Source organism: Vigna umbellata, chromosome 4, assembly GCF_029865625.1.
Source record: "Vigna umbellata cultivar VRB3 chromosome 4, Vumbellata_1.0, whole genome shotgun sequence".
In the NCBI taxonomy this organism is placed as follows: Eukaryota; Viridiplantae; Streptophyta; class Magnoliopsida; order Fabales; family Fabaceae; genus Vigna; species Vigna umbellata.
Genome location: NC_142168.1, coordinates 50,529,292 through 50,556,852, shown reverse-complemented (window position 1 = coordinate 50,556,852; position 27,561 = coordinate 50,529,292). Strand labels below are relative to the sequence as shown.

Sequence of the window (27,561 nt, the reverse complement as noted above, 5' to 3'; positions counted from 1 at the left end):
GAAGCTATAAACCAAAAGAAATAGAGGAGCAATAGGGAACAAGTGTAAACACAATCAAATCACACCCAAACCTCTAATTCAATCCTCTTCTTGACTCCATTATTCACAATATTTTTTTTTTTTTTTTTTTTTTCATCCTGTCTATTTTTTTTTTTCTTTTTTTTATTTTTTTTTTTTCTCTATATTTTTTTTTTCTCATCCTGTCTCTTTTCTTTTCTCTCTGTTTAGGACACAACTATAAGAGACAAGATACACAACATATTTACAAACACAAAACAAGAAGAGGAACCAACTAGTCAATTCATCAGAATCCCCCGGGAGACCACACTTGTTCCCAAAACACTTCCAAAGCTCCAAAATTCCTTAAGGTTAAGGTGATCATGGTTTTCCACTTAGGGCTAGTGTATGAGCTTCAAAACAAAGGAAAGGGGGAAAGCATAGGCTCAAAGGGGTTATCAAAGGATCAAAACGAGGTAAGCTTATTTGGCTAGAGAGGCTCAAGAACAAAATTTCCTTTATCACTTCTAAACATGCATATCCATCAAGATTTATCAAATTTGATGGGTTCTCGTGGCCCATACAAATTTGATGTGCAATAAGAATGCAGTATAATACTAGGAAGTGATTCCTAGGTCGTCTCTCAAGGACCAAATGTGGTCTGAGACTTAGGTCAAACACGCAGTGGGGGGGGGGGGTTCAAAGTGTTTTTTAATGCAATTTAACTTGAACTTAAAGCACGAAATTAAACATAAATAACAAAACTGAAAGCATGGAAATAAATGTGGAAAACAGTAAAGACTGAACGGTTCTTCACAAGGCCGAACAATTCTATTAACCAGGCTGATCAGCTCTAACAACAAGGGTGTTGAAGACCGATCGGTTCTGGTCACAGATCGAACGGTCCTGGAGAGGAGACCGATCGGTGTTAAAGCAGTAAGCGAATGGAAATGCAAATGGAAAACTAAGTGCTGCCGAACGATATTAAGTAAACAAGCTAAGAACCGATTGGTCTAAATGCACTGACCGATTGGTATCAATGCAGTTGCACTGAAAGTAAACGTGCAGAAACAAAAACGCAACTGGTACGAAGTTGTAGAAACAAAAACGCTGGAACAGTAAACGCGCTGGCAGAAATGAAATTGCAGTGAATTAAAATGCACCAATTGAACTTAAGCGTAGAACGCAAATCCAAAAATAGAAACGCAAAACGTGAATGGAAACAACGATTGAAAACGAGCATGAACAATAAACAAGAAACCAGAACGCATAACAGTAAAAACAAAGAAGATGAACAGTAAAATGCAGTGAACGTAAATGAACAAGAAACTTGAGTGCAACAAAAAATTCAACCATGGAATTGTAAAGAGAATGAGTTCAATACATGAAATGTAAAGAAAGCCAAAACCTAAACCTCCCCTAAGGGGGAGGAAGAAGAAGACGCTCCCAAGAAAAATGTGAGTGGCGACTGGAGACTTGGAAAGTGAAAGTGATTTTAGGGTATATAAACCCCAAATTAAAAAATTGCCTTTCCAATGGGCTTGTCCTACAAAATGACCTAAAATTGGGCCCAAAGTCCTAAGGTTTGACCCATTGACATTCTAAAACGAAATTAAACTCTAACACTGACGTGGCCACCCTCTTGAAGTCCCAGAATGTGCTTCCAACACTACTGCTGAGTTCTTCTGGTCATCTCATCTGACCGATCGGTCTTGAAAGGCTCACACCGTTCGGTCAGCAATGCTCCCCTGGTTTGCTCACTGGTGTGCGGTGTAGTCTCTACGAGATCGTCGGTCATGCAACACTGTTGAGACCGTTCGGTTCTGTCATTGTGCTCAGCCATTAAGTGCAAGCTTTCATAGACTGTTCGGTGTGGGCTTTAACAGACTGTTCGATCAAGTCTTCAACAAACCGTTCGTTCAAGTCTTCAGCAGACCATTCGATCAAGGCTTCAACAGGCCGTTCAGTTCTGTATAATATGTTCAGACCCTTTTCTCAACCTTCTAACAGTGACTATCCTACAAATAGTATTTGAAATAATTAAGCCCAAATAATTCAAATTAATTAAAATAATAATTAGTCTTGAAATTAAGCCCAAATAGTGAAAATGCAACAATAAATTAGAATTAAGCACAATTCACTAACAAAGTATGATGTAGAAAGCTAAGTGTATAGTGAAAAATTGCTTTCAAAATCTTCATATAACGCTCAATATGATACATCCATCTTAAGTGTACTGATCCGCACACTAACCAAATGAACAAGTAATGTACCATCATGTCAAAAGAAGATGGAGGGAAAAACATCTCTAGTTGACACAAGATGATAACAATCTCGCCTTGAAGTTCATCTAACTTTGTAGGATCGATGACTTTACAACAAATTGACGAGAAAAATGAACACAACTTATTTATGGTCTGCCTAACCTTTTTGGGCAAAATTCCACGAATAGCCACCGATAACAACTGTTGCATTAAGACGTGACAATCGTGAGACTTCATGCCAACAAGCTTTAAGTCTTGCATCGACACTAAACTCTTGATATTTGAAGAGTATCCTTGTGGTACCTTGGTACTCTTTAAACAAAGGCAAAAACTTATCTTCTCTTGTCTGGAAAAATTGTAACATACAGAGCGCAAATAAGTATGTTTACCAATCTTCCTGGGTGCCAACTCTTCTCGGATTTTCATGTCAACCAGATCCAAACGAGCATTCACTCCATCTTTTGTCTTTTCCTAAATGTTGAGCAGTGTACCAATCAAGCTATCACACACATTCTTCTCTACATGCATCACATTTATGCAATGTCTAACATCTAACTTTGACTAGTATGGAAGATCAAAGAATATTGTTTGCTTCTTCCAAGGGGTCGTTAGAGATGACTTCTTGGAAATTTTCCCAAATACATGATGTATTTTATTAACTTTTTCAAGGATTTGAAGACCAATAAGTGGATTTGGTTCTTCGTCCCTCTCTTGATATCCATTGAATGCTTTTTTAACCTTTGATATGGATGATTACATTTTAAAAATCTCCGATGACGTAGATATATCGTCTTCCTTCCGTGTTTCAATTGCTCAGTTGTAGTGTTTTCTTCACATATAGGACATGCTTTATGACCCTTGACACTGTATCTTGAAAAATTACCATAAGCTGGGAAGTCAATAATGGTGCAAAATAACATTACACGCACCACAAAAGTTTCAGAAGCGAAGGCATCAAATATTTCAACCCCATCAACCCACAACAACTTCAAGTCTTCAACTAATGGGCTTAGATAAACATCTATGTCATTTCTAGACTACTTTGGGCCAGATATCATCTTAGACAACATCATGTATTTCCTCTTCATGCACAATGCAGGAGATAAGTTGTAAATTATCAAAATAACTGACCAACAACTGTGATTGGTACTTAAATTACCAAATGGGTTCATTCCATCAATGACTAAACCAAGCCTAAGATTTCTACATTCTTGACCCAATTGGGGGAATTGTTGATCAATATTATTCCATTACTTTGAATCAGCTGGATGACGAAGCAGCCCGTCAATTTTTCTCTCATCTGCATGCCATCTATGATTTTTAGCATCTTTTGGATTCGCAAACAAACGCTTAAGCTTGGGCACAATTGGAAGGTACCAAACTACTTTTAAAGCAGATCCATTTTTCTCTATCTGACCATTATCTTCACTATTATTTTTTGAGATGTATCGTGATAACCATATTTTGGACACTTTTTCAAAAGTTCAAACTCTTTCCTATATAAAATGCAGTCATTGGGACAAATATGTATCCTTTTATACTCCATACCCATCGGACAAAGAATTTTCTTCGCATCATGATTACGATTCGGTAGTATATTTCCATCTAGCAGCATTTCATTCAACAACGTCAACAATTTTGTGAAACTCTTATCAGTCCATCTATTGGTCGCCTTCAAATTCATGAGCCTTAACTCCACTGACAACCGTGTGATCTTATCTGAACCGACATACAAATGTGTTTCTGCATCAGTCGACATTGTCTCACACACATGAGCTTTGGCAAAATTTTCTACGCCAACATCACGGATCATGTCCTCTAATTTGTCTTCATCTAGTCGATGTTCTTCCATGGTGGAATCAATAACATTCTCAGTTTAGGAGAAAGTCAGAAAATGTATTTCTTCATCGTGCCATATCCATGTTGAATAGCATCGCAGGAAACCATCACAGATAAGATGTCTCCTAATTTGGGTTGCGTTTAACTTTCTCCCATTTAAACAGTTAACACAAGGACATCTAAACTTCACTTCATCATCACTTCTTCCCTCATTACGTTGCGCAAATTGTATAAATTCCTCTACCTCTCTCTCGTACTCAGCACTAATGCGTGGTAAATTAATTCAATTTCAATCCATATACGTAAATATTCTACAAAATTACAATGATACAATCATACAATTATACAACATATTCAACATATAATCAATTCAATCATATAATTAATAAGCATTCATATGATCAATTCAAACATTCAATCATACATAATTATTATATTCAACATACAAAAAATTAAAAGTGAACAAAAGAAAGTTAATAAACACAATAATAGGAACCTAGGACTGTGAAAAACCAAACAATAACCGAGAAGATGCGACAACCTCCGTTATGAAACGGAACAATTTTCAAAGCAAAAACACAATACCTACACAAAAATACAACAAAACGTAAGTTTGATGATCCAAAACAATAAAAAATGCATCAAACCAATCCAAAACCAAAAAAACTCTAGCGACCAAAGTCGAATTTGATCGGATACAAACGTTGACGATGAAAAAAGAGGAAGGAAATCCTTTTACAGTAACGACAGAGGCAAAACAGAGGCGTATGGAAGCAAGAAGAAGGTTCGTGGCGGTGCAAGGAAGAAGAAGAAGTTGCAGAGGTGATCGCTGGAGAAGAAGGAATTGTTTGCTTTTTTGCGAAATTTTAACCCTGGCAGGGGATACTACCTCGGTTCTACAAAAAACATATGCCTAATGTCCATAGAAAAAATAAAAAATTAATTTTAAATGGCATTTTGGAAATTTTCATCAACCATTTTACTTTGATTAAGCGCCAAACCGATGCCAAAATATATATATATATATATATATATATATATATATATATATATATATATATATATATATATATATATATATATATATATATATATATATTTTAATTATTTTACAGGGTCAGTAAATGTAACATTGTAATTGACATACTCTCTGGCCTCAACTCTGCAAACAACTAAGGCCATATACCCATCTGACAAAAGTCTGTCAGTTTAAACGTCAGAGTGTAAGGTGGGAATGTCAGTGGAGCAGAGGGTTTTTGGCCTCGGTTCTGAGAACAATCGAGGTTGAAACCCTTGCACATATTTTTGTCAGGTGAAAAGTCTTATGTTGGCAGGTTTCGCAGACTATATGGCCTCGGTTATATGGGCAACCGATGCCATACACCCCTTATGGCTTCAGTTATTTTAGAACCGAGGCATAAATGTTAGTGAAAATTTCAAAAATGCCACCGCGCCAACTTATGCTTCGATTTCTGATCAATCGAAGCATAATAGACGCGTTAGTATCCTATTTTTTCACTAGTGATTATCATTCCTTGTTCATCTTCAAAGTGTGGAACCTTATTAGATGTTTAAATTTTTCTGCATATTCAAATACAGACATCCCTCCTTGAACTAACTACATGAATTCCACCTCTTTCGCAAATTTCACACTATCAGGAAAGTATTCGACATAACACTTCTTCTTAAATATCTCACAGGTGATACTCTTCACCTTCCTCTAACAACATCTTCATACTACCCCACTAGTGGTTGGCTTCTCTAATAAGCATGAATTGACAGAAAGCTAACTTGTTGTCAACTAGACATCTCCTTGCCTAAAAACTTTATTCCATATTTGTCATCTACTAATCTACCTCATGTGGACTGGTCTTGCTATTAAACTTAGTTGGGCGATGTTTTAGAAAACTCTCTAAATTCCATTCTTGAGTTTGAGTAGTGATAAGTGTGAAAAAGAGTTTTTTTTACACTTATAAATGATCTCAATCTTATAATTATTCATATTATTACTCAGTGAAAAGTTGTAATAGGAAGTAGATTTTTATGTAACTTATTGTACAGGAAAAGGTCTATAATTTGGAGTCTGTCAGCCAATTCACACATAGCGCAAGCTAAAATTCGCACAACCAGAAAAAGGAAATTCGCATAGTGCACCAATACCTGTGCGCCGAGCGAATAACATCAGTTAAAGTGCAATAGTTAAGAAGATTCGCATAGCACACCAGTACATGTGCGCTGAGCGAATTAATGAAGTTAAGTGGCTTTAAAAGACGTGACAGAAAGACAAAAACTATCTTCTAACACACGAACAAAGCCAGAAAAATATTGGAGAACTCAGGAGACGACCAGGAGACCTTTCAAGACATCAAGACTTCACTTTCTGCAAGGAATTGTTGTAAAGAGTACGTTTGAGATGTCTACGATAGGCTAAATTTTTTGTTCATTGGAATTGGTTGTATGACGACACATTAATGTAAATTTCCTATGCAATATATGTTTATGTTCTTGTTCTTTTCTTGATTTGATTTTGATTATATGGAAGTATAATTCTCTTTAAAAGTTCTTTTGTACTGGGAAGTATTTTTAGAACCAGAAACATAAGAAAAGAAACTAAAAGTAACTACACTAGGAATAACTTATGTGCTTTTGGTCATTCTCAACATCTGAATCTAATGCAAAATTATCTGCTGAATTAATTAAGGAATTAATAATTCAATAGATAATTTTAGAACTTGTTTTAAGGAATTAAACCAAGATACTCTTATGTGAATGCTTGAACAGAGAATGTATGTTGTCTAGGATTTTACTGTAATGTTAGTCAAAGACCAATTCCAGTGATCTTTTATCGTATTTTTCAATCTTAATTTTTTACGTATTTAATTTCATGCTAATTTCCAAATTGAAATCACAAATGTTATCATCAGTAATTGATCTTGATAAATAATTTTTAATTGAATAACATAACTCAAATTCCCTTGGGAGAACGATACTCTTGACTTAATTCATTGTATTAATTGAACGATTTGGCATACTTGCCAAAATGTTATCAAGTTTTTGGCGCCGTTGCTGGGGAATTTGTTGTTATTGTTATTTCAATTATTTATTAGGTTTAATCCTTTTTGACGTCCCTATTTGTGTAAGAATGTCTCAGATAGGTCCTCGTTTTCTAAAGTGTATCAAAATGGTCCTTAATTTTGAAAATTGATATCAATTGAGTCCTTTCCGTTAAGTTGGCTGGACGGCGTTAAAAAAATTGATGAGTGGGATGCTGAGATGACGAACGAACACGCGTCCACCACCGAACGAACGCTCGTCCACCAGCGAACGAACGCTCGGCGACCACCGAACGAACGGTCGTCCAGTGTGGAACGAACGGTCGTCCAACGGTAAGAGGTCGACGAGCGTTCGTTCGCTGGTGGACGAGCGTTCGTTCGTCATCTCAGCATCTCACTCATCAATTTTTTTAACGCCGTCCAGCCAACTTAACGGAAAGGACTCAATTGATATAAATTTTCAAAATTAAGGACCATTTTGATACACTTTAGAAAACGAGGACCTATCTGAGACATTCCTACACAAATAGGGACGTCAAAAAGGATTAAACCTATTTATTATTTATCAATTTCAGTTCTGTTTCATTGTCTGTATATCCATTATTTTTAATTTTTGTATATAAATTGTGTTTTGTTTCTATTGTTATTTCTTTGGGTTGATCACTTGAGATTGTTGTTCTGCATGAGAAGCAGAACAAAATCTGAGAATTTATTGTTTGATTCTGAGATTGAGAGAACAACCCCTAGGAATAACAGTAGACGTAGGAGAGAAAATCGAAAAAAAGAAGCTAGAAAAGCTAGCTTGTCTACTACTTCCAACACTTTTTCTTCATCTGATCAAGAAGATAAGGATATGGAGGGACATAATGATAATGAACAACTAAGAGTTAGGCGTACGTTGGAAGATTATGCTTTTGTGTCTATACCTTCATCTTTCAACAATATAGCCCGACCTGTGGTGAATGCTGCTCATATGGAAATGAAGTCAGCATTGATTCACCTTGTTCAAAGTAATCAGTTTACAAGACTGTCACACGAAAATCCCTACGATCATTTGACAACTTTTAATGAGATTTTTTGTAACACTGTAAAAATTTTACATGTGCCAGATGAAGCAATTAGACTAAGTCCTATTCCCTTCTCACTGGTAGGAAATGCCAAGCTTTGGCTAAATTCTTTTCATGAGGGAAGTCTGACTGTTTGGGAGGACGTTGTGTCAAAGTTTTTGCATAAATATTTCCCCCAATCCAAGATAAATAAAGGCAAACAGGAAATATCCTCCTTTCAACAAGAGCCTGAAGAGTCGTTGAGTCAAACATGGGATAGGTTCAAGGGGTTGCTGAGAAAAACTCCAATTCATGGGTTTGACGTTCCTACTCAATTAAACCTTTTCTTAGAGGTTTAAAATCTCACACAAAGCTTATGCTAGATGCCTCAGTTGGAGGTAACATTAGGTGGAAGACACCTGATGAGGCACATGAGATAATTGAGAATATGGCATCTAGTGACAATGATGTTCAAAGTGAGCAAGTTCAAACCCAAAAGAAAGGAATGTTTGAATTGCAATCCCAAGATGCCTTGTTAGCCCAAAATAAAATCATGACCCAACAACTTGAGTCTTTGATGAAAAAGTTCTCACAACTACCAAAGGAACTCCAAACTGTATCACAGGCACAACATCATCAAACTGTGTAAGGTTGTGAACTGTGTGGTGGAGAGCACCAAAATGGACAATGTGTTATTCAGACCAATGAAAAGGAAGAGGTAAATTACATGCAAAATCAAGGTCGTCCAGGCAATTATGGTAATTATAATCAAGGATGGAGACCTCATCCTAGCTTGGGTCAGGCTAGTTCTAGTAGACCACCACAACAACAGTTTCAACAACAACCTAATCTTTATGATAGGACATCCAAACTGGAAGAAACTCTTCAAGAATTCATACAAATGTCCATATCAAATCAAAAGAGCACAGACACTTCTATGAGAAATTTGGAGACACAAATGGGTCAGCTTGCAAAGAAGCTTGAGGAGACATCTGAAAAGAAATTTGTGGCTAATAATGAAGTTCACCCTAGGGAGGAATGTAATGTCATAATAACCAGAAGTGGAAAAGAAGTGGGCTTTGATTCGAAGAAGAAGCCAACAAATAAAGAGATTCAAGCACAAGAAGAGGATGATCAAAATAAGGTAATTGAAGAAGAAGAAAGTAGAGACAAGAAGGAAGGTTGAAGATAAAAAGAGAAAGTGTTGGCGAAACAAATTATCCTAAAAATAATTCACAAAAGGATAAGGAGAGACAAATGGATCGGTTCAAGAAGATATTTAATCAACTTGAGATTACTATGCCCTTGACTGAAGCACTACAACAAATTCCTGCTTATGCAAAATATGTGAAGAAATTCCTCAGTAAAAAGAAAAAGTATTTAGATGAGGAATGACAATGGTGGACGAAACTGCAGAGGAAGAAGGGGAGAGCGCGAGGAAGAAGAAGTTGTTGGGCGACGCAAATGAACAGTCAGTAAGTTAAGTTCAGAACTTAAGAAGAGCTACTACCTCGGTTATTTAAAACCCGAGGCAATATCCCAATATGGCATCGGTTAAAGGAGAAACCGAGGTATAAAGAGCTGGACAGAAAGTATAGAACGTTCAGAAATCATAAATGTCAGGTGGTGCAAGACCAATGACCTCGGTTCCTAGGGCAACCGATGCCTAAGGTTTGACTGATCAGGCATAGCAGGTGTTTGCAGAGAGGATGAACAAGTCTTTCTGCCTCGATACGTTGAATAACTAAGGCAGTATCTCCCTTTAATGATGTTGATAGCCAAAAAGCTTCTGCTTCAAGTGGACAGGTTTACATTTTAGGTTTCAAGTGTCCTGTTAACCGAGGTCATAGCACATTTATGCCTTGGGTCAATGGGAACCGATGCGTATAAGTTCGGCTTATTTACAACATGTCACCACGTTTTGATAGGCTTCGATTTTCTATAAACTGAAGCCTATTGGTCAAGTTAAAAAGCGAATTTTTTACTAGTGTTTGTGACTTTGTTGGCACCTTGCTTTGTAAAAATATGGTTTTTAAAGAGTATGAACTATTGTTTGGTCTTTTGGGTAATTGAGTTGGTCTAAATGCTTTGAATTTATACTCAATTGAGAAAATTGTCCCAATTTAAGTTATAAACAAGTTTATGAATCAAATACAAGGTTAAGGATACCAATTTGGTCTTTTGAATTAGTTTAATTTGCATATTGGCACTAGTACAAAAACATCGTTCAATGTTGAAAATTTTAGGCTTTTAACGACGAATTCGTGATCGATGTCATATCAAGAGACGTAATTCTGATGTGGAATACTATAGGGAGATATTACTGTTTTATATACACGTCACATACTAAAGAAAGTGACGTCTAATATGTGAATAAATAGTTATATTTAAAGGAAGATTTGGCGTCATACAGAAAAGAGGTTGGACGTAAAGTTAATGTCGATACGAAGTACGTAGAACGACGGTACTTGTTGTTTATAGTCAAGTCAAGTAATAAAGAGTTTGAAGTCTATTATTTGAATAAATATTTATATTTAAAGGAAGATTTGGCGTCAAGTGTAAGGGGATTTGACGTAAAGTTGACGTCCAACAGAAAAAGGATGGACATAACGTTAATGTCAAAGTCCATAGAACGACGTTACTTGTTGTTTATTTGCACATCACGTAGTAAAGAGTTTGACGTCTAATATTTAAATAAATAACTTATATTTAAAGGAAGATTTGACGTTAAACAGAAGGAGGCTGGACATAAGGTTAACGTCGACCGTAATGATGTATGACGTTACCCTCGCCCAGCGATGCATTTTTATGGTAATCCATTGTATTATATGAACGTCGATCGGTGTACACGGTAACGTTAACATATATGAACGTCGAACAATGGGGACTAAAAACAAATTCGCTTGATAGTTTAAGGACTAAAAACATATTTAAGCATTTTTTTAATATGGTAAAATCATTAATACTTTTATTACCATATTCTAAAATAATTTAAATAAAATAGATAACTTATTGGCATAAATTAATGAAAACTATGTCATAGGTTTTTTCGCTTTTATACATGTAACACGTCATAAAAGATAATAAAATATGTTATATTCTTATGCAGTTTTTAATGGTCAAAAATATGATAAAATATTATATTATTAGAGGAATTTTTGTAATGGTTTTTAACCATCAGTGACATTATAGTCTTTTCATATAATAACTAATTTTACAGACAAAATTAATTAGTTACATGACTAATTTAAAAACTAATTTACAAATTAAAATTTATTGGTATATTAATTTAGACACTAAATCATTTTAGACAATAAGTTTTTTGATAACCAAAATATTGATAGTTAATGTTATAATACTAATTTAATATCTAATGTACAAACAAATTATAGTTTTTTATTCACAAAATAAGCTACTTTAAATACTATTAATTTTTAATTTATAAATTAGTTTCTAAATTAGTAATTATAGTAATTAATTATTCTTGATCTCTAAAATTAGTTGTTATTTATGGATGGTTTTATACTGTAAACTATTTTCGTTTCTAATAATACCAACATTTTAAATTTTGCTTTTACAAATTATTTTTATATATCTAATTCTAATGGTTATTTTAATTATCATAAATTTTATTTGTAACAATTTTTTATCGTTAAAATATATAATTTTAATCATTTTATAAGTAGTTTCTTAGTGGGTAGTGTAAGAACCAAGAAAATAGAGTATTAGAGTTGATAAGTGTTTTAAAATAATGAGACCAAGTTTTTAAAAGTTAAAATAATTCAATAAAATAAATAAAATTTCTTAAACTCGTCTCATTACTTAAAACACAAACCATCTCTCTAAAACTTTTCCCCTAGTTCTCTCTCATTTCTCTCTAAGATATTTGGCTCCTCGATCATCTGTTTGACAATCAGGAAGTTCCTAGGAGATTAGGACTAAGTAATCTCCATTTTTAAGTGATTAGTTTCTGGTATAGAACAAGTAAGTTTTGTTAGCAAAAATCAAAGATGAAGTTTTGATGATGAACAGATTTGCACAAGTCAAGATCCATAAAGACAAATTGAAGATCTCTGTATTTTATAAAGCTTTTATAATAATCAAAGTTGATGTAATAATGCTCAAATATGTATTAGGGTTGATTCTTGTAATTTATATTTGATTTATTTACTGTTGAGAATCATCCACAAGCTGCTTTAATCGATTAAACCCAGTTTTAATCGATTAGAATGAGGCTGGCACTGAAAACCCAATTGCCCCTGTAATAATCGATTAAAGCTAATAATAATCGATTAGTTAATCGATTATTCCTGAGAATAATCTATTAACACTAGCCGTTGGTGATGGTATCGGAGGGGGTATTTTTCGAAGAGTATAGCGCAGCGGAATTAAAACTCAGAGAGCGGGAAGCGTATTCGATCACAATTAAAATTAATTTTGTCCTTTTAGTAAAAATAATTTTCTTTCAGAAAATTAATCAAACAGTTGATATACGTAAAATAATATGAGTGTAGGGAATAAGAAGATCAACACATAATTTTTATCCTGGTTCGAATCAAAAGATTCTACGTCCAGTCGTTAATCACTATAAATAGTGATTAACCTTTTTCACTAAAAATGGTTTAACAGATTACAAGATAATGAACAGAAATAAAATGAAAAGAATCACTCTACCAACTTAAAGAGAACCGCTCCAGCAATCGACCAACGATTCACAAGCTTCTCCTTTCACAAGACCAGGCAGAGCACCTTGCTAACTTGAAGAGAGTCTGCTCCGACTATCAACACACGATACGCGAGCCTCTCCTTTCACAAGACCAAGCAAGGGAACAATGAACAAAAAGCTCTCTAAGAACGTTCCTCTGACACACAATGTTCTAAGCTTTCTCAGTTCAAAAAACGTTACCTTCTGATTTCTCCAAATCAAATTATATAGCCAAGTACACTGAGTGCCAAAGGTCAGCTCTCAACTGCCATGAATAATCGATTATTGTAAGTGATAATCGATTATTCAAGTCCGTTACAGGATTTCAAAAATGTGATAATCGATTATATGAAGTGATAATCGATTATTCAAGTATGACTTGTGATAATCGATTATTGCTTAACCATAATCGATTATACTAGTAAAAAATACAATGTTTAACATTTTCCTACTACATTCAAAATCTACAAGTTGCTTTTTTAAATATTTTCCTACTACATCCAAAATCTATAAGTTGCAGCATCATCAAAACACATCTTCAGGTTTTACCAATACTCCTTATTGGTAACAGTTGGGGGTTTCAGGTTTGAAAAACTAGCCGTTGTACTCATTTTAATCGATTAATACTTGTGTTAATCGATTAAAAGCGTTAGATGGCCCGTTTTCGAAGAATGGAAGGGTATTAGGCTGAGTCTATAAGATGGCTCACTCCTGATCTCAAAAACAACTCTTCCCTTGTGCTAAAGATCTCTGAACTCTTTGAGAACTCTGTGAGATTGTTGAAGCTAAGGAAACTCTTGTCTGCAAAGTCCTGAAGTGCTACTGCGGTGACAGAGGAATAGCTTGTTCATCCTTGGTGTATCCGAGGAAGTGCCTGGAAGAGAATCGTCCTTCGTGAAGCATTCGAAGGAGGTGGTCATCCTTTGTGAAGATTCAAAGGAAGTGTAAGTTCGTCTCTTGTGGTTTCAAGAGAGGTGGTATTTCTAAACTCTTACAAATTGTTTTTCTTTGTGACTAATATTTATAATTGTTTTGTGTTAGTGAAAAAGGTTTATCTTGTTTGAGATAAGCGAATGGACGTAGGATCCGAGTGATCTGAACCAGGATAAAATCACCTGTGCAATTTTTCTCTTTTCCTTACTCTGTCATTTATATTTAATTATCTGCCCAGTAAGAAAAATTAAGAGAAAAATAATAAAAGGCACAATAAAAGTATATAACCAATTCACCCCCCCCCCCCTCTTGGTTTGTTCCACGCTAATAATTCCGTTGCAGCGATTCTAACAATTGGTATCAGAGCTTGCTTTGATAGTCATTCAAATGGCAGGATCACATCAAACCTTTGCAGAGGGTGCATCAATCAATAGACCCCCACTATTCATAGGTGAGAACTATGCATTCTGGAAGGTAAGAATGCAAATATTTATTGAATCTATTGATTGTGAAATTTGGGATGTTATTACGTCTGGCTCTTCTGTTCCTACTAACAATACACAGGAACCAAAGCCCCGTGGTCAATGGACCATTGAAGAAAAGAAAAGATTTCAGAATGACGTAAAAGCCCGGAATATCATTGCATCAGCGTTGACTGTTGATGAGTTCTACAGGGTCTCTGTCTACAAAACTGCTCAAGAAATGTGGGACGTACTCAGAGTGACGCATGAAGGAACAGATGATGTAAAGAGGGCAAGGAAGAACTCCTTAATCCAAGAGTATGAAATGTTCCGGATGAAGCAAGGAGAAACAATTTCAGACGTTCAAAAATGCTTCACCAACATTGTCAATCATCTCATTGGACTGGGTAAGTCATTTGATACCGATGAACTTAACATTAAAATCTTGAAGTCTTTAGACAGGTCGTGGCAACCAAAGGTGACTGCAATCTCGGAGTCACAAAACCTCAACACCATGACTATGGCGGCACTCTTTGGAAATTTGAGAGAACATGAACTAGATCTTGGAAGACTTGATGAAGAAGAAGCAAAAGCCAAAAACAACAAGAAGAGTTTGGCATTAAAGTCGGAGGTTGAAAGAAGCAAAGGTAAATCGGAAGATGAAGACTCAGACGAAGAGGAAAATTTAAGTCTTGTGATCAAAAGATTAAACAGGTTCATGAAGTCTAAAGGTAAGGGAAGATTTAGATACGAAAAGAAAGATAATCAAGTATCTTCCTCAAATTACCGATGCTACGGCTGTGGAGAAAAGGGGCATCTAAAAGCAGACTGCCCAAATCAAAAGAAGGGTGAAGACAAAAAGGAGAAAAGATTCTTCAAGAAAAAGAAGGCCTACATTGCATGGGAAGACGACAATGAGACCATTTCAGATTCAAGCGACTCAGATGAAGAAGCAAACATCTGTTTGATGGCAGATGATGATAATGTCAGCCACATAAGTAATTCACACTATTTTGATAATGATAGTCACATTGATGAAGATGAATTGGATGAAACTTATGTTGCATTATTAATTGAATATGAAAAATTAGATATTTCTCATAAAAAGCTGAAAAAGGATTTTAAAAATTTAAAATATGAATTTGACAACCTTCTTGAAGAAAATGAAAATTTGAAGTTTACTTCTGAAAATCTCTCTAAAATAAATGATGCTTTGAAAACTGAATTTACAAATTTGTCTGAAGAAAACAGAAGTTTGAACAATAAATTTTTATATCAAGCAGAAGAAATCAGAAATTTGAAAAGTAAAGTTTTATATTATGAAAAAGAAAAATATATTGCTAATAATGAATGTGAATCTTGCATAAAATTCAAATATTTTTCTGAAAATACAACTACTGGAGAATGTAGTAAAATCTCTGAAAATAAAGCTGCTAAGAAATTTGTTCCTAAAAATAAATATAGAACCCGAAGAGCATGGGTAGAAAAAGGAACGATTAATAGAAACACAAATGTTGTATCCTGTTTTTACTGCATGAGAAAAGGCCATACCTCAAACAAATGCAGAATTAAACATTTTGGTGTTTCTAGTGGAAGATATGCTTGGGTTGCTAAATAATTTGAATCTAACCCAAAAGGACCCATACAAAGAAGTTGGGTACCTAAAATAGCTTGGTTGTTCCTTTTTTTTGCAGGTATTACAGAAATCAAGAAAAGTCATGTGGTGTCTCGATAGTGGTTGCTCAAAACACATGACAGGAGACAAGACGAAGTTCACAAATTTTAAAGAAAAGGAACAAGGTTTTGTTACCTATGGTGACAACAACAAAGGAAGAATTCTTGGAAAAGGGGATATAGGAAGCAAAGACACCTTGATGATCAAAGACGTGCTATATGTAGAAGGACTAAGGCATAACTTAATTAGCATAAGTCAATTGTGCGACAAAGGATTCAAGGTAACCTTTGAGAAGAATTCTTGCACTATTTTTAAGAATGATTCTTCTGAAATTGCATTAAAAGGAGTTAAACATAATAATATTTATTTAATTGATTTAGAAAATGCATCAAATAAAAATATTTCATGTTTAGTTGTTAAAGAGGAAAACCCATGGTTATGGCATAGGCGTGCTGCTCATATACATATGCAACAATTAAACAAACTTATATCTAGAGATCTAGTAATTGGTTTACCTAAATTAAAGTTTGTAAAAGATAAATTGTGTGATGCATGTCAAAAGGGTAAACAAGTTAAAAATTCCTTTCATTCAAAAAATATTGTTTCTACTTTAAAACCTTTAGAACTTTTACATATGGATTTATTTGGTCCTTCAAGGATAAAAAGTTTTGGTGGAAACTATTATGCTTTGGTTATTGTTGATGATTTTTCAAGATATACTTGGACTTTGTTTCTCACTCTTAAAAGTGAAGCTTTTAAAGAATTTAAAAAGTTTGCTGTTTTAATTCAAAATGAAAAGGATCTAAGAATAAAAGCTATTAGAAGTGACCATGGTGGTGAATTTCAAAATGAATTATTTGAAAATTTTTGTGAAGAACATGGTATTTCTCATAACTTTTCTTCACCTAGAACTCCCCAACAAAATGGAGTTGTAGAAAGAAAGAATAGATCCTTAGAGGAACTTGCTCGTACTATGTTAAATGAAAATAATGTTCCTAAACAATTTTGGGCTGATGTTGTGAGTACTGCTTGCTATGTTTTAAACAGAATGATAATTCGACCTATTTTAAAACGTACTCCTTACGAGCTTTTCAAAAATAGAAAACCAAATGTTTCCCATTTAAAAATTTTTGGATGCAAATGCTATGTTTTAAACAATGGAAAACAAAATTTGGGAAAATTTGATTCAAAAGCTGATGAAGGAATTTTTCTTGGATATTCTTTAACAAGCAAAGCATATAGAATTTTTAATAGGAAAACGTTCATAATAGAGGAATCCATACATGTTACTTTTGATGAAATTGTGGACCTTGAGGCAAAACCTCTTGAGTCAGAAGAATCTGATGCAGGAACACGTGAAGATTCATCAAAGGAGACAAATGAAGAGAAGAATCATGACAATCCTCAAGATGAAGATTTAAATAAAATATGGCGACAACCTAGAGGATTATCTTTGGACAACATAATTGGCGATATCACACAAGGGGTAAACACAAGAAGTAATATTGTAAATTATTGTATGAATGTTGCTTTTGTGTCACAGATTGAACCAAAGAATATTCAAGAAGCCCTTCAAGATGAAAAATGGTGTATCGCAATGCAAGAAGAACTCAACCAGTTTGAAAGAAATCAAGTGTGGGAATTAATTCCCAGAAAAGACACTCATCAAGTAATTGGAACAAAGTGGGTGTTCAGAAACAAACTGGATGAAGAAGGAAACATCACCAAGAATAAAGCTAGGCTTGTGGCAAAAGGATATAGTCAAGAAGAAGGTATAGATTATGATGAGACATACGCTCCAGTTGCCAGGTTAGACGCAATACGCCTACTTCTTGCTTATGCATCTATAATGAAATTTAAATTATTTCAAATGGATGTTAAAAGTGCTTTTCTAAATGGTTACATCAAGGAAGATGTATTTGTTGAACAACCACCTGGTTTTGAGGATTTTAAAAACCCAAATCACATCTACAAATTAAAGAAAGCACTATATGGTTTAAAACAAGCACCTAGATCTTGGTATGAACGTCTTAGCAATTTTCTTGTAGAAAATGGTTTCAACAGAGGAAAAATTAATTCAACATTATTTATTAAAAGAATTGGAAAACATTTTCTAATTATTCAAGTATACGTAGATGATATTATTTTTGGTTCATCTAACGCAACTCTTTGCGAGAATTTTGCTAAGTCCATGCAGGGAGAATTTGAGATGTCAATGATGGGAGAACTTACTTTCTTCCTCGGACTTCAAATCAAACAAATGGAGGAAGGAACCTTTATATCTCAAATCAAGTATTGCAGGGAAATCCTTAAAAAGTTTGAGATGGACAATGCTAAAGAAGCATCAACTCCCATGGGAACATCCTGCTACTTAGACAAAGATGAGACAGGTAAAGAGGTAAGTCAGACCAAATACAGAGGTATGATTGGCTCTCTATTATATCTTACTGCTAGTAGACCTGACATCATGCAAAGTGTATGTGTGTGTGCTAGGTATCAGTCAAGCCCTAGAGAGTCTCATCTTACTGTAGTAAAACGCATTTTTAAATACCTTAAGGGGACAACATCCTTTGGTTTATGGTATCCTTCAGGAGCTGAGCCTAGTCTTGTAGGATTTTCTGATGCTGATTATGGAGGTTGTAAGATAGATAGGAAAAGCACTAGTGGAACCTGTCACTTTTTAGGTAGTTCCTTAGTCTCTTGGCACTCTAAGAAACAAGCCTGTGTAGCCTTGTCAACCATTGAAGCTGAATACATTGCTACGGGTAGTTGTTGTGCACAAATCTTATGGATGAAACAGCAATTAGAAGACTATGATATTCATTTAGATCATATTCTGCTTAAGTGTGATAACACAAGTGCTATAAAACTTACCAAAAATCCTATCATGCATTCTAAAACCAAGCATATAGAAATTAGGCATCACTTCATTAGAGACCATGTCCAAAAAGGCGATTGTGAAACGGAATTCATAGATTCTAAGCATCAATTAGCGGACATTTTCACCAAAGCATTGCCTAAGGATAGATTTTTTGAGCTTAGAAGAGATCTAGGCATATTAGAACTAGTAAAATAGGCATTCTTGGACTCAATATTGCATTTTTCGTTGCTTACCGTGTTTAATCTGCATGTAAATCGATTAAAAGCATTACCTATACATTTACGAATGGTTTAATCGATTAATCCAAGTATTAATCGATTATGTAATCGATTAAAATTCATTTTAATCGATTAAATGCGCTCCAGACTGTTTTTTTCGAAAAATTTGTGCAGTTTTCATTAAACTAGCCGTTGCCAACGGCTATTAACGGGCAAAAACCCAAAATCTGAACGTTGGGGAGCATTTTTGAGCCTATTTATACCCCACTTGGTCCCCACTCTCCATACTTAAACCAATCTTGAGCATATCCCTCTTGCTTTCTCTTTTCTTTCACCAAACTCTCTACTTTCCATCCATCTCAATGGCTGAATCTTCAAGAAGAAGGAGAAGAAGAACAAGTGGTGTTTCGGAAAGTAATGTTCGCAGAAGAGATGCTACCATAGAAGGGTGGCTTTCCGATGAGCAAGATCAACAGTCATTCTCCCAATTTTGGAAGGAAAGGAAGCTCATCAAACAAAAATTCATTGATCTCGTTTGGTATACATCCTACAATTTCTCCTTTCCCAATCTCATCATTGAACAAGGAGTTCAACACATAATGGAACTCCGTGGAAGGTACTATCCGGATCTTGTGCGCATCTTCTATTTTAATTTAAGATTCGTGATGGGGTTTTCCAAACAAAGGTGAAAGGTGTGGACATTGTCTTGGACAATGACATTTGGACAAATGTAGCAAAAGTCCCTGTTTTAGAAAATTCTCAAATTATTCTGAATGACTTTGCTCAATTCAACAAGATAGTGGTGTACCAGTCATTTCTTCGCAATCCTCGACAACACAATGCTCGTCTCTTCCTTACCGGTGGACTCAAGATGGAAGCACGCCTCTTGCATTACCTTATTGTGTGGCTTTTGTGCCCTAGAGGGTCAAATCATGCCCAATGCTCTGAGACTGATCTCATCATTATGTATGGAATACTTCAGAGCATTCCACTCAATTAGCCTCACCTGATTCAGACAATAATGTTCAAAGCCAAAAGGTTAGATGCTGCACCTCTTCCATATCCTCTTCTTGTTTCCCAAATTTGTGAGTACAAAGGAGTAGATGTCACAAATGAACATCATGAGACTGTCCTTCCGGGTCATAAGATTGGAGATAACTCCCTGAGGCAAATGGGTTTTATCAAACAAGGACTTTCCTACATCCACCCTGAGGATGCCATTGGTGGGCAAGAAAATGAAGACGAAGCTGCGGATATCCCCATGCCTGACCCCACACATGTTGCTGGCCCATCTCATGTGCACGAGGAATATAGTCTAGAGAGTCTCTCTAGACAAATGACTGAGATGGCTCGCCTCCAAAATGAGATGATGAACATTCAAAACACTCGCCATGAAGAAATATGTACTCATCTCAAGCATCTAGACACTAAGATTTCAGACTTAGAGCGTCACTTTAATAGTGACGCAAGTGATGAGTTCTAGATCCTCTTTGTTGGTTTTGTTGTTTATCTTTATAATTATGCACTTCTTAAAATTCAATAAAAAGTTGTTGTTCCTTTCTTTTTCTTCTATGCATAATTTCTTTTTATTAAGGGGGAGCACATGTTTTTTTTCTTATGATCAAAAAGGGGGAGAAGATAGTTTAAACTCTTTATTTCTTTATTTTTCTATTAATCTCTCCTTTCGTAAGTTGTGGTTGTTTCAGATTATTAAAAAGCTTTAAACTCAGAAGAATTTTTTATCATCATCAAAAAGGGGGAGAATGTTAGCAAAAATCAAAGATGAAGTTTTGATGATGAACAGATTTGCACAAGTCAAGATCCATAAAGACAAATTGAAGATCTCTGTATTTTATAAAGCTTTTATAATAATCAAAGTTGATGTAATAATGCTCAAATATGTATTAGGGTTGATTCTTGTAATTTATATTTGATTTATTTACTGTTGAGAATCATCCACAAGCTGTTTTAATCGATTAAACCCAGTTTTAATCGATTAAAATGAGGCTGGCACTGAAAGTCCAATTGCCCCTGTAATAATCAATTAAAGCTAATAATAATCGATTAGTTAATCGCTTATTCCTGAGAATAATCGATTAACACTAGCCGTTGGGGGTTTCAGATTTGAAAAACTAGCCGTTGTACTCATTTTAATCGATTAATACTTGTGTTAATCGATTAAAAGCGTTAGATGGCCCGTTTTCGAAGAATGGAAGGGTATTAGGCTGAGTCTATAAGATGGCTCACTCCTGATATCAAAAACAACTCTTCCCTTGTGCTAAAGATCTCTGAACTCTTTGAGAACTCTGTGAGATTGTTGAAGCTAAGGAAACTCTTGTCTGCAAAGTCCTGAAGTGCTACTGCGGTGACAGAGGAATAACTTGTTCATCCTTGGTGTATCCGAGGAAGTGCCTGGAGGAGAATCATCCTTCGTGAAGCATTCGAAGGAGGTGGTCATCCTTTGTGAAGATTCAAAGGAAGTGTAAGTTCGTCTCTTGTGGTTTCAAGAGAGGTGGTATTTCTAAACTCTTACAAATTGTTTTTCTTTGTGACTAATATTTGTAATTGTTTTGTGTTAGTGAAAAAGGTTTATCTTGTTTGAGATAAGCAACTGGACGTAGGATCCGAGTGATCTGAACCAGGATAAAATCACCTGTGCAATTTTTCTCTTTTCCTTACTCTGTCATTTATATTTAATTATCTGCCCAGTAAGAAAAATTAAGAGAAAAATAATAAAAGGCACAATAAAAGTATATAACCAATTCACCCCCCCCCCCCCTCTTGATTTGTTCCACGCTAATAATTCCGTTGCAGCGATTCTAACAAGTTTCGATTCCTTTTTCCTGCAATTCTTAGTTTGAGATCATGCTTAGTGATTTCTTGACGCATGTGTTTCTTGATCTCCATTCCTAGTTCTTTGTTGGTTAGAGGATCTAAGGACTCTTTGTGATCACAATTTTGTGTCTTGTTGGTGTTTCTAGAGTTCCTTGAACTCTAACTCAGAGTTTCAATGTTAATAAAGCTTAGTAGCTTTGGCTTAATGTAAGGGAAGCTAGTGTTATATTTTGATAATTTAGTGTTTGGAATGTTGATTTTTTATTGAATTATGTTGGTATGCATTGCTAGTTAAGTTTGGAAATGATTTTGGTTTTGAATGTTGTTGTTGAGATGTTGAACGATGTCAACTCTGTTATAGTATTGAGGAGAAGTGGTTGGATTAATTTATAAGTAATTTCTAGGCATAAAATGCAGTGTTGATAGGTGAAAATTTGAAGTATAGGTTGTATGAGTAAAATTCACTTTTTGGTGTTCTTATAAGGTCATTTTAGACTGGTTGAGACCTTGAGATTGGAGAAATCTGATGTAGAACTTATTGGTAGTTGATAAGATGAGTTTTGTATGACTTTTATTCATTTTTGGGGGGTTTTGACTAGTGAAATTCTAAAGTATAGGGTCTGTGATGAAAATGAGGGTTTGAGGTCTATAATTGGGTTCATTGTGACTTGTTCACACCCTTAGGTTACAAAATTCTGAATTAGAGGTGTGAATTTGAGTTTAGGCACTTTTGTGTTAGTTTTGTGCATCTAATTTCTATCCAAATGACCAATGTAATACTCTATTTTCATCTATAAACATGTCTTCGTATTAATCTTTGTGTTACATATCCTAAATTGATCATTTGGATATGTCTACGATGCACCAAAACTAGAAAAATCAGGTTATTGTAAAAAAACTGACAAGAATAATCGATTGTCTCACTTGATAATCGATTATTCCAAAATCGATTATTCTAGCCAGAAGGTAATTATTTCTTCAAAGCTCTCAGAAATAATCAATTATCACATATGATAATCTATTATTGTAGTTCGAAAATCATTTTTACATGATTTCTCTCGGGAATAATCGATTATCAGGTGTGATAATAGATTATCTTTAAAAAACTTAAAATTTTAATTTTGTTGGGGCATTCTGTATGTAGGTTGGTTTCTTTTGTTCTATACTTTTTTTTTGTTTCTTATGGATAAAAATGAAATGATAATGTAAGCCTTGTTTAGTAATATCAATTGAATTTTGTAATGTAGGGAGCTTAGTCTTGGGGTTATCTTGACACTCTAATGATCACTTATTCTCAAGTACAGAGGGGTGAGGCATGTGGTGAAAGTAGTAGGAGGTCCTAGTCTAGGGGCTTTACCTTGGCCTAAGGCGTTGTTTAACGGACTAACCTTCTGTGGTAGCTTGGAGTAGGCCAGTTGTTTCACCATTACAAGTGCATTACCCGCCATAGCTTGGCATTCATACTTTATATAGATGGTGCAACTTTCACTAGTGCAGCGAAGGAAAATGATAACGGTTGTTTCTGACAATACACTTCGGTTTTCAAACCGAGGCCTATACTGGCGAGGTAAAAAGGTGGGGGACTTTTGGTCTCGGTTCCAACCGAGGTAATATCCCAATGGACATTGCTTCGGTTCTTCTACACCAGAAGTAGTAAGGAAGAAAAAAAAAGAGGGGAAGGGGAGGGGTTATTACCTCGGTTCAATCGAGATAATAATGTGGGCCTATGACGGCAGTTCAAGCTAGAACTGATGCCAAAGACCTTTATTTTTTTTAAAAAAATCACGTGCACCCTAGGGCACTGGTTGTGGTTGAACCGGGGTCATAGACAGGCTTTCTACCTCGGTTTTGGCCACAATCGAGGCCTATTTTTCTGGAATTTTTTTTAATAGCAAGTCTGGTTTTATGATATGCACTATCACAAAAACAGACTTGCATGTAAAACACAATATATACAATACAGAATCAACACATAATTTTTAAAGGATAATGTAAAAAATTTAATAACTATAAATCAACATGTGCTAATGTATTCTAAATCCTAATAATTATGAACTATTATATAATCTAATTAAATGTTTTGCAAGTGCCTTCCTTAGGAATGTAAGTGGCTTCTCAGGAAGTGGAGTAGGAGTCTTCAATCTCTGCACAAGACATATGATATTAATTAGTGTATATGAATTCCAAATGATGGATAAAATCAAAATTCATTAAATTTAAATATTACCGTTTTCTTGCCACTTCTAATATGGGCACGAATAGTGTGTGTCATCTGAAACATTACGTAGTATCCACACTCATATGCTCACTTTGTTTGTGACACTACATTAATATATTCACAATTGTAAAAAGTTAGTGAAAATCATTAAAACAAAACAACTATAAGAAAGTATGACTTTAGTATATGTCAAACCTTGAGAGTCAACCATGCAAGCTTTATACTGTTAGCATTTGATCTCTCAGACAAAATCATATGTGTTCCAATGGAACTATTGAAAGCAAAAGGTTTTAGCATTCATTTGTATAACAAAGAAAGTCCAAACATTGAGGTTGTTACCAATCAACTACTTGTCTGATATGTTTGGGAGGACACTTATGCAATGAGCATAACCACACAACATAGCTCTCCGGTATGGAAACAATAAGTATTTGCCAATGGGCGCGTTAGTATCCCATTTTTCTACTAGTGCTTGGTCTTTGGCATGATTATGATGTTTGATTTACTTTGTGTGAAATATGATGCATGATGAATCTTAATATTCTATGTCTGATTCTTTTCTTCATTAGCCTAGCCTTTTTTGTGTGTTTTGTGTTTGGTTGTTGTGTATGTTTGGTTCTTGTTACAATGATCATCTGGTGGGTGTGAGCAAAGGGTGAAAATGTCTCGGTTGAGCAAGCTTTGGATGGTGATGTAACAGAAGTTTAGTTTCACTAGTGTAGTCAAGGAAATGAGAACGATTATTTTTGCCTATAGGTAGCGGTTCCGCAACCGAGACATATAAAGGCGAGGCAAAAAGGGGTAGGCCTTTTGCCTCGATTGTGAACCAAGGCAAAAGGGGTAAGATTTTGGCTTGGTTCATAAATCAGAGACAAACAATTATCCGACGTCGAACTATAAAAATTAGTAAGTTTACTGCGTACAAAATAGGGAAAAGAGTTTGTTTTGGGAGCTAATGGTGTATTGAGATTCAGAGGCAGAGTCTGTGTTCCTGATGATGTTGAACTGAAGAGATTGATCCTTGAAGAAGGACATTAGAGTCATTTTAGCATGCATCCTAGCATGACTAAGATGTATCAGGATCTCAAGGAATCTTTTTGGTGGTTTGGGATGAAAAGAGATGTAGTACAATTTATTTTTGCTTGTTTGACTTGTCAAAGAGAAAAGGTGGAGCATCAACGACTGGGTGGTTTGTTACAGTAGTTGGAGATTTCTAAGTGGAAGTGGGATAGGATAGCCATGGACTTTGTTATCCATTGACCACGGACGATTAGAGGTCATTATGCTATTTGGGTTATAGATGACAGGTTAACTAAGAGTGCTCATTTCTTGGCAGTGAACCTGAGGATGTCTATGACAAAGCTTGCTCAATTATATATAAGAGAAATAGTAAGGCTGCATGGAGTACCGTCGAGCATAGTGTCTAACAGAGATCCACGATTTACATCCAGGTTTTGGCAGACTTTGCAAAGTGAGCTGGGAAGCAGATTGCAGATGAGTTCACGTATCATCCCTAGACAGATGGTCAGTTTGAGAGAATGATCCAATCACTTGAAGATTTGTTGTCGACGTGTGTTTTGGATCATTTGGAAGTCTAGGATGAGGTGTTGTCATTGGTGGAGTTCACCTACAACAACAGTTATCAGTCCAACATTGGTATGGCACCATTTGAAGCACTGTATGGTAGACGTTGTCGGACGCCTCTTTGTTGGTTTCAAGAGGGAGAGTCAGTATTAGTTGGACCGAAGTTGATTCAGCAGACCACTGAGAAATTGAAGCTTATACAGGAAAGGATGAAGGCTTCTCAGAGTAGGCAAAAATCCTATGTTGATAAAAGACGGAGACCGTTAGAGTTTGCGGTTGGGGATCACATTTTCCTTAGAGTGACTCCTATTACTGGTATAAGTAAAGACATTCGTTCTAGGAAGTTGTCTCCAAGGTTCATTGGTTTGTATCATATTCTAAGCTGAGTAGGACCAGTGGCCTATGAGATAGCTATACCTCCTCAACTTATAAATCTACATCTAGTGTTTCATGTCTCACAGCTTAGGAAATATGTGTCAGATCCTTCTTATGTGTTAGAGGTGGACGATATGCATGTCATAGATGATCTCTTAGTGGATGTTCTTCCCATAGGGATTGTGGAGAGCCAGATGAAACAACTTAGAAGAAAGACCATCAGTCTAATCAAAGTTGTCTGGGATAAAAGGACAGGTGACTCTACTTGGGAGTTAGAGGGAGTCATGAGTAAGTCTAATTTTTGAGGTCGAAAATTTTGTTGTTGAGGAGAATGTAAGAACCTAAAAATGGATATTAGAGTAAATAGGTGTTTTAAAATATTGAGACCGACTATTTTATTTTAAAATAGTAAATAAGTCAATATTATAGATAAAAACTTCATACAATTGTCTCATTACTCAAAAATACTTCATCTCTCTAGAACCCGCTCTCTAAACTCTCTCTACCTTCTCTCTACCCTTTCTTCTTTTATAATCATCTATTTGACGATCAGGAAGTTCCTATGTGATCACCGCTAAGTTGTCTTCATTATCCACCGATCAATTTCTACAATAGAGCAAGTAAGTTTCTAACCCTTTTTCTCAGTCTATCTTTGTCTTTGATAATGTGTATCAAATTTGTCCCGCATGTATAAAGTGTTTTTCTTCTTTGATTCTTGGTTAATTATGGGTCCTAAGATTTCATCCCAACTATCATTCTGTCAATTATAGGCGTTTACCTAAAATTCTTCGTGGTGGGAGCGTCGGTCGAGTAATTATTGGACTGTCTTAGCTTTTTCCAAGGTAAGGGAAGCTAATTTACTTTTCATATGTATTGTAAGATGTTTGAAATTTGTGAATTGTGTGTGTTTGGTTATATGGTAATTTATGATGTTAAATTTGGGAAAAATGTTGAATGCGAGTACACTATGTTGTGTTTTAGAATTATGAAGTTTGGTTGTTGTTATGAGTTATGATATGATGAAGTTAATGTGTTGTTGAGATAAAAGGGTATTAATAATGATGGTTGGGAAGGTGTCAAAACTATACTCTAGTTTTGTAGCTTAAATTGATGAAGTGGGTATGTCAAGTTTTGAAATAATGATTATATTTGTGGAATATGCAGTTTGTAATTGGTTTTGGAGTGATTTATGGTTTGTTATCAACATTAGATGGTTAAAGTTTAGGATGTTATGGGAGGAAGATAAAATGAGCACAAATCTTACTTATTTGGGAGGGAAAATTTAGGATTTTGGTAGGTGGATTTTTTAGTAAGCATTGGGTTGGGAAAAGAGGGATATTTAGGGGTTGTTTTGAAGTCTATTTGGACTTGTGAGGGTGATTAAACTAGTAAAATCTGGTTTATTATGCATAAAAGTGTTGATGAGGCTTGATTGAAGTGAATTTAAGTCCTTTAATAGGGTGTGGGTAGTGAATTT

General features: G+C 35.2%; 1 protein-coding gene and 1 non-coding gene across 2 annotated transcripts; one reads left to right on the top strand and one right to left on the bottom strand.

Moving 5' to 3' along the window:
• Positions 1 to 8,411: 8,411 nt before the first annotated feature.
• LOC148200502 (small nucleolar RNA R71) lies at positions 8,412 to 8,518 on the bottom strand. Its single transcript, XR_015786444.1, has one exon. It is a non-coding gene; the product is annotated as a small nucleolar RNA R71 (small nucleolar RNA).
• A 17,265-nt stretch (positions 8,519 to 25,783) lies between these two features.
• LOC124820701 (uncharacterized) lies at positions 25,784 to 26,389 on the top strand. The gene is made up of 2 exons (XM_047292453.1): positions 25,784 to 26,064; positions 26,176 to 26,389. The coding sequence occupies exons 1-2, from the start codon at positions 25,784 to 25,786 to the stop codon at positions 26,387 to 26,389; spliced, it is 495 nt and encodes a 164-aa protein (XP_047148409.1).
• The last annotated feature ends 1,172 nt before the right edge of the window (positions 26,390 to 27,561 follow it).